The sequence below is a fragment of the Catharus ustulatus genome, chromosome 18 (assembly GCF_009819885.2).
Source record: "Catharus ustulatus isolate bCatUst1 chromosome 18, bCatUst1.pri.v2, whole genome shotgun sequence".
Lineage (NCBI taxonomy): Eukaryota > Metazoa > Chordata > Aves > Passeriformes > Turdidae > Catharus > Catharus ustulatus.
Genome location: NC_046238.1, coordinates 13,822,381 through 13,830,249, shown reverse-complemented (window position 1 = coordinate 13,830,249; position 7,869 = coordinate 13,822,381). Strand labels below are relative to the sequence as shown.

General features: G+C 54.5%; 1 protein-coding gene across 4 annotated transcripts in view; it reads left to right on the top strand.

The window, feature by feature from the left end:
• The first annotated feature begins 4,565 nt into the window (after positions 1-4,565).
• Positions 4,566-7,869, top strand: part of AIFM3 (apoptosis inducing factor mitochondria associated 3) — a 57,520-nt gene continuing 54,216 nt past the window's right edge. For 2 of the 4 annotated variants that reach the window (XM_033075525.1, XM_033075524.1), the window contains exon 1: positions 4,566-4,603. Coding sequence is in view for 2 of the 4 variants with exons in the window: in XM_033075521.2 (XP_032931412.1) it covers positions 4,873-5,062 (190 nt within the window). In the remaining 2 variants the exon portion in view is untranslated. Of the gene's footprint in view, positions 4,604-4,650; positions 5,063-7,869 lie in introns of those variants that run through there. The other 2 variants (XM_033075521.2, XM_033075523.2) reach the window with 2 other exon arrangements.

Here is a 7,869-nt window from a genome sequence, read left to right as displayed (position 1 = left end):
CAGCCAGGAGCCCCGGCCTCGCAGCCCCGCAGGCACCCAGCAGCCCCGGTGCTGCCGGAACCTGGAAGCCCCGGCCCTGCGGGCACCCAGCAGCCCCAGTTGGGCAGGCACCCAGCAACCCCGGTCCCGCGGCCCCGCAGGCACCTGGAAGCCCCGCTCCCAGGGGCACCCAGCAGCTCCGGTCCCATGGCCCCGCGGGCACCCAGCAGCCGCGACCGCGACCCGCCTCCAGCCAGGAGCCCCGGCCTCGCAGCCCCGCGGGCACCCAGCAGCCCCGGTCCCATGGCCCCGCAGGCACCTGGAAGCCCCTGTCCCAGCCCCGCGGGCACCCGCAGCTCCGGTCCCAGGCCCCAGCACGGTCCCCGCGCAGCACCTGGAAGCCCCGGTGTGCGGCCCCGCGGGCAGCCAGCAGCCCCGGTCCCATGGCCCCGCGGGCACCCAGCAGCCCCGGTCCTCCAGGCACCTGGAAGCCGGGGCCCCGTGGGCACCCAGTAGCCCCGGTCCCGCAGGCTCCCAGCAACCCCAGTCGGGCAGGCACCCAGCAGCCCCGGTCCCACGGCCCCGCGGGCACCCAGCAGCCCCGGTCCCACAGCCCCGCGGGCACCCAGCAGCCCCGGTGTGCGGCCCCGCGGGCACCCAGCAGCCCCGGTCCCATGGCCCCGCGGGCACCCAGCAGCCCCGGTCAGGCAGGCACCCAGTAGCCTCAATCCTGCAGGCACCCGGAAGCCCCGCTCCCACGGACACCCAGCAGCCCCAGTCCCGCGGCCCCGCAGGCACCCGGAAGCCCCGGTCCCGAAGGCACCCAGCAGCCCCAGCCTCGCCTCCACCCAGCGGCCCCGGTCCCGCGGCCCCGCCTCCAGTCAACAGCCCCAGCCCCGCAGGCACCCGGCAGTCCCGGCCCTTCGGCCCCGCCTCCACCCGGCAGCTGCAGCCCCGTGGCCCTGCCTCCACCCAGCAGCCGCGGCCCTGCCGGCTCGCCCCGCGGCTTGCAGCTCTCACTTCCGGGTTTGCAAATTTCCGAACTTTGCACATCAGATAAGGCGCACCGGACTATAAGGCGCACTTCCGGGTTCAGGAGAAAATTTTAGTCAAAAGGGTGCGCCTTATAGTCGTGAAATTACTGTAACTTAAGTCAAGTTAGTTCGCCTTTGTTCAGGGAAAAGGGATTTGAGGTTTCTTTTCAAATGACTCTTTCACTGGGTGAAAACTGATGGCTTCAAAACCGACATAGATTGGGAATAGCCAGCAGACATAGATACCAGCAGATAGGCAACCTTCAACGAGCATTCACGACATCAACCATCACCCCAGACACTGCCCCCTGGTCGGAGACACCTGGTCTGGAAAAGATTGATGAGAACCAGGGAATGAGGACCAAATTAGCCTCAGAGGCGAAGAAATCCGTAAACAATAGGAAACCAAATACTAAAAACTGCGTACCTAGGGACCAATGCACATTGAACCAATGAATTTTTATGAGGTTTGCCTGTATAAAATACGGGGAAAATTTAGTAAAATTTATGTGTCATGGAATAATTTGCTCTGCACATCTGGGAAATGTGTGGGTGAAATTATTTCTGTTGCATATTCTGGCCAGAATAAAGTAATACCTTGATTCTCTAACACTAAAAATGGTTGTTGGAGAGTTTTTTGGTTTTGCTGCAGTTTTGGTGACATGTTCATCCTTTCTATTTGACCTGAATTCTGAGGGTGCCAGGGGATGTGGAGGTCCCACTGAATTCTCAAAGCAGCCATAATCCTTTTCAAGGATCCCTCTATAAAATGAGTTCCCCTGTCCGAGTCCACTGCCTTCACAATCCCATATTCAGAAATCATTTGTTAACTGATCAATTAAGTTGCTGAAGTGGCTAGAAATGCCTCTGGCTGCCCTGCCAGCCAGCATACCGCTACCAGAGGATATTTAAGCCCTCTTGCCCAGGGCATCTCAAATAGATACCTCTGGAAGGACTTACAGCCCAGGGTCACTCCCCTGCCTTGCAATCTCCTTTGTAGTCTGGCTATTAACTTTATCCAGGCAGCCCTCAATAGCTCTTTTTGCTAAAACAAAGAAGACCCAAAGCAGAACATCTTGAGGAAGGTCTCTGCCAATCCTAGAGAGCCCAAATGACTCCCGTCATGGAGTTGTTTCAACATTTGCAGGGTCAAAGTTCCTGGCATCCATCATAAACTGTCCTCTGTAAATCAAATTTCCCCTCTTTCTTTTGGCCCACCACCTTTAATTATCTCCACCTCCTCTGGTGGGAAAGACAGCAGCAGCACCACCACTACTTCCCCCTCTCCTTGGCAATGGCTGAGCCACAGGGAGCAAAGGGAGGATCCAGGAGACCTCTCAAAGAAGTGCTGCCTTCTGAACCTCTCCATTGGCCAGCTGATTACCTGTTGTCTCTTCTGAGTATCCTGCCTGATGTCCCCTAACATGTATGATTTCTACCTCTTTTAGTAAATTCACCACCTCCAATAGGCAAGTAATTGAACTCTCATGAGTGGACTTTTTTTTTCCCCTGCGAATTAACAAACCTCTCTCTTCCCAGGTACCACTCCACGTGTGTACTTTGAATCTGTAAATATTCACTACCTTTCCTTGATACACTTTGCAGACTTTTATTAAGGCATACAATTCTCTGGTCTCTGCTGATCATGTGCATGGTAGTTTCCCCTCTTCTTGCAATTCCCTTGCTTTTACTATACCATATCCAGAAACTCATTATCCTCCTATTACTCTTGAAGATCCATCAATAAACACCTTTCCCCATTTGGCCAAGGGGTATCCTGTAAATCTTCCCTAGCTGTGATCTGGAGGTCTGTTACCTGGATACAGCCATGAGTTTCCTTTAGGTTTCCTTCCTTGGAACCAGTTGAACAGGAGGCTGGGTTAAACCCTTAACCCACTTCTCAATTCTAAATCCTCCTGTTCCTTTAGACAGGTTTCATACTGTAACAATCTAGTGCTGGTTATCTGTTTAGAACTTGATGGCAGACTTTAACAATCCTGCCATCAGTTACCATCAAAGCTGTGGCTGCACAATTCTGCTGACAACAGAGCCTCAGTTACCCTCAGAGCAAATAGTGGGGCCCTCACCAATGGGTCAAATGTTTTAGCACTAAATTTCTTTGGCAGAGCCCTGTTTAATGTGCACATGCAATACAAATTCCTTTTCAGAGTCTGGCTAAAGTTTTGCTCTTTCTGCTGTCTATACCACAACATTTGGGCTATTTGAGTTAAAAAAATCACAGAATAAAAAGTCCTTTATCCAGGTCCTGCAATACCCTATTAATCTTAAAAATTGTCACAGCTCCCCTTCAGTCCTGGTGAATGGCACCTCCAAGATTCCCTTGACTCCCTCTGGGACAAGACACTGCAAGCCTTCAGCCAGAATATGTCCCAAACATTCAGCCTTCCACTCCATCACCTCCCTTCAGACACTGCAAGCCCCCCTCCTTCAGACAGAAAGGTAAGCAATTTCACAGTGGCTTTCCCTACCACCTCTTCTGGTTCCCCCAACAGGAACAAGTCCTTCACATACTGCAATAACCTAATTCCTATGCCAGTTGCATAGGAGCAGTTTTTCACACCACTGACCAAAAATCCTGCACGGCAGGTAGGGTAATGGAGGTGATGGGTCTGCTAGGGGCCCCTACTGCCAGCAGCATCACATTCCATGGAGCTCTGCACCAGGGAGGCGCAACACCACATGCAGATGCTCCTTCTCAGCTGCCTGCAGACACTGGTCATGGGACAATTTCTCCTGCCTTAGAATTGAGACAACTCCATGAGGACCTACTCTGCATCTCCCAAGGCTCTGGAAGCACGTGGGTCCCTGGGACTTCTACACTGGGATGCTTCATCCTTGGGTATTTTTTTTTAACAGCAGTGAGCACTGCAGATGAACAGCCCAGATAAGCATCTCATCCCACTTGGAACAGGGAACTGAAGCTGGATATTAAGGACCAGTGATCTGCCTCAAAAGCCTCGGAGGCTGTATATTTGGGGTGTAAGAGAGCAGTGACTTGAGGCGAATTATCTGGGGGAGTGGGGGGGAACCTTCCTCTGTACTCAGGGTGCTCTCAAAAGTCACCCACTGAAAATAAAGAACAGATTTGGGGCATGTAATAGAAAAATGCACAGAGAGATGCTGATACTTCCAGATAGCATGATGGGGAAAGAAATTGTTTTCTGGGGAGAAGAAAGGTTCCAGGCAGGAGGAAGCGGAGGGTGGTGCAGATCTTTGTCTTCGAGGGGGTAGCAGAGACGTGAATCCAGAACGAAAACGTAAAGCAAGAGACCTTGGAAGGGCCGGGCCAGGGTATTTCAGGTGGGCAGGAATAGCCCCGGCAGTGGCAGCCCCGTGAGACCAAGCAGAACCGATTTCCCCGGTGCGCCTGAGGCAAGCGGGAACCCCCGCCAGGCGTGGACGGAGAGCGAGCAGGGCCGGCGGGGACCTCCCGCTCCGCTCCCGCGGCGGGGGCGTGTCCCGTATCCCGTGTCCCGTGTCCCGTGTCCCGTGTCCCGTGTCCCGTGTCCCGCCCCGCCCCAGCTCCGGCCGCGCTCCGCCCGCCGCGCCGGCACCGCCGCTGTGCCCAGGTAAGCGCGGGGGCGGCGGGGACCCGTGCCGGGAAACATATGAAGCGAGGGGAGCTCTCAGTGCAAGGCCGCTATCCAGGACCGCACCGCACCTTCGGCCGGGCGTGAGCGGTCGGTGGGGGCCGCCGCTGCCCCCGGGAGCGGGAGCACCGTGGGTATCGGGATTACCGGGGCGCGCGGCGGGCCCGGGGGCTCCTCTGCCTTCGGCCGGGATCGGAGCCGCGGGCAGGCTGTGCGAGAACGCCGCATATCTCCGCATCTCTCCTGAGATGCAGCAAATGCCCAGGAAATCAAAGCGGCGTAAAAATGGGTCGCGGAGAAAAGCCGCGTTTGTCCTGAATGGGGTTTACGTCCCTGTGTCATTCCTCCCGCCAGCGTGGTCTCCAGGTTTGTTTGTCGCTGTTTGGGGTGACCATGATCTCGCCTGGACAGGGATGAATGTCTTTAAGCTGAAGAAAGGTAGGTAAGATTAAATACTAGGAAGAAGTTCTCCACTGTGTGGGTGGTGAGGCAATGGCAGAGGCTGCTTAGAGAAGCTGTGGATACTTCTTCCCTGGAAGCGTCCAAGTCCAGACTGGACAGGGTTTGGAGCAACCTGGGATAGTGGAAGGTGTCCCTGCCCATGGCAAGGAGTATAGAAAGAGATGAGCTTTAAGGTCCTTTCTAACCCAAGCCATTCCATGATCCTTGTGTGATTCTTCCAGCTCAGGACATTCTATGGTTCTATGAACTGCATGGTCTCCCTTGAGAGGGAACAGCAGAGTGTGGTGGATGGAGCTGGACTGTGGTGGTATACGGTAGCTGTTAGTGGTGGAAAACATTGCTGGGATAAATTCCTTCTGCCCTGCTCCTGCTCCTGTGGGGAACGCAGATTGCTTTTATGCAATGGGGACCTGGCAGTGACAGCACAGCAGGAGCTTGGCTGCTTGTGGTGGAGCAAATGAGAATTAAAGGTCTCTTGTGTTGTGCAATGATTTGATTTTTGCATCGAGCACTCTTCCTCCAGGGAGAATTCCCAACATTTATGATTTTTATTGGCGAATCTTTACAATCTGAACCGAACACCATGATTAATGATTTCCAGTCCAGCTCACAGAGATGTGTGGAGAGATGGCAGTGACACTGCTGCCGAATGAGCCTTTAACCTGGAGCCGGTAAACTGCTGAAGCAGCAGACAGGAAAACCATCCTGTCTGATTGTTCTCTGACACGGCGTTCCCGCTGCACTTCTTCGGGAGTCAGCGGAGTGCATTAACCAACCGGCAGCTTTGTAGCTGTCTGTGCTGCCGCTGACACAAACTCGTGGTGACAAGGTGAAGTGCACCATGGCACGTCATTCCCTGCCCGCATCCCTCCCTGCCTGCGCTGAGACGGGGCCGTGCAGCCCATGGCTGGGGCCGTGAGCTGCTCTCGCCGTTTTGTAGCGTGACTTTTGCTTCTGCTTCTTGGGACCATTTGAAAGGAAATCACCCAGCAAAGCCAAACCCCTTGCTTTCTCCAGGTGAGTGCAAAGCAAATCTTGGACTCCATCAGGAAGTGGCTGGAGAGGTAAAGCTTTGGCAGGAAGGGCTATACTGAGAGGGCTAGGCAAGCAAGGTGGAGGACAGAACAGGAGGCAAAGGAGGGGTCCAGTGCTGCTCCGAGGGTGTCAGACTCACTGTGTGTCAGCAGGTGGGGGACCTTAAAGCAGGAGCCAGGCAGCAGGTTTGGGATGGGTATTGAAATGGTAGGAAAATAGAAATGGAAGGGTTGGGCAGAGGGAAAGGGAAGCTAGCTAGAGAGCTATTAAAGGGGAAGAATAGGGTGAAAAGCTAGAGAGGTAAAGAGGAGGTTGAGATGCCAGGGAGACAAGAAAATAGGATTCCTGTGTGCTAGCCCCCTTGATTTTGGCTCATCTGCTCCATGGGCAGAGGGTGGGCAGCACTGCATTGCGTGTCTGCACAAGCAGTGTTACCATGTGCTGCGTGTAGCATCTTCGAGGTGGAGGGACAAGAAGCGGTGACATGAACACAGGGGTGGTCCTCCAGTCGGGCACCCCATTCTGAAAGGCTGATCTACTGGTCTGGGAACAACAGCTAGGGGTTGTGGAACTCTCTTTTCATCTGTTGTAGTGTGATTCCTGACAAAAATGTTAACTTCAGGATGGGGACCATCTGTTTTCATCCTCATGTTATTTTAAAAACACAAGCTCTCCCTGCCCTGAAAACATCATGCCCTATCATGCTCTCTTCTATGTGACTTGATTCTCTTCCCACTGTCTCCTTTTCTCTTGGCAGGCAAGCCCTGTGCCCCTCCCTGGGGTCAGAGAAGTGCTGCTGTGGGTGATGTTGATAACACAGAGTGCACAGCATGGTCCACGGGGTGGGGGTAGAGCCTTGGGCTCCCCAGTGCTCCAACCATGCCTGGGCTGTGTTCAGAGTCCTGTGTCCAGTGGAGAGAGCTGCTTTTTTTGGCAGTAGAATCTGGCTCGCCCTGGAGACAGGGCAGTTTGATTTTGCTGAGCCAGACCTTGCTGGGAAGCATGGGGATTCCTCATTGAGATCATGGGCTGTGGCACCCGGGGGGTTGCGGCATGTGGAGGATGGACCCCAGGGTGAGCACAGAGGGGAGCTGCAGGCAACTTAGGTTGTCAGTAGGACTTTGTGCCAGTGGCTGCAGTGGTTTTTGGGGGAATTGATCTCTGCAGGGTGGTGAGGATGGCAGGAAGGTATCTGGGCTATGGGACACTGGTAGTGTGGCTGTGCTTGGACAACAGCTGGAGCCCAAATACTGTTTCACCACCACTCTGCACCGTGAGGAGTGTGGTGTGTCCGCTGTCGGGTGTGTGCTGGCTTCTGCTCTGACAGGCTTTATGGAGACGGACTGAGACTCTGCCACACCAGTGGAGACTGGCTGATTTTAGGGAGGGAAGGTGAGCAGTGGAAGGGTGCTGGTGCACCTCTGGGCTGAAGCCTGGTCCCTGGCAGGATCACTAGGGTCAGGAGGATACTGCAGCAGAGGCAGGTGTACTGCTTAGTGAACTGCAGGACTCTTGGGATCCACCTTATATATTTTTATTAATGCCCTCTGCCCACAAAGCAGCTGAAACTGGCTGAGGAGCTGGAAGTGGGAATCATCACTGGTGGCTGGAGTTGCACCACTGAGCAGGTGTGGAGGAGAAGTGAGCATGAGACGGTGGCACTATTGTGAGACAAGAGTGGACCTTCAGGAGATGGAGAAGGACAGTCTGGGTGTACTCATCAAGGACAGGGGGATATGGGGTCACTA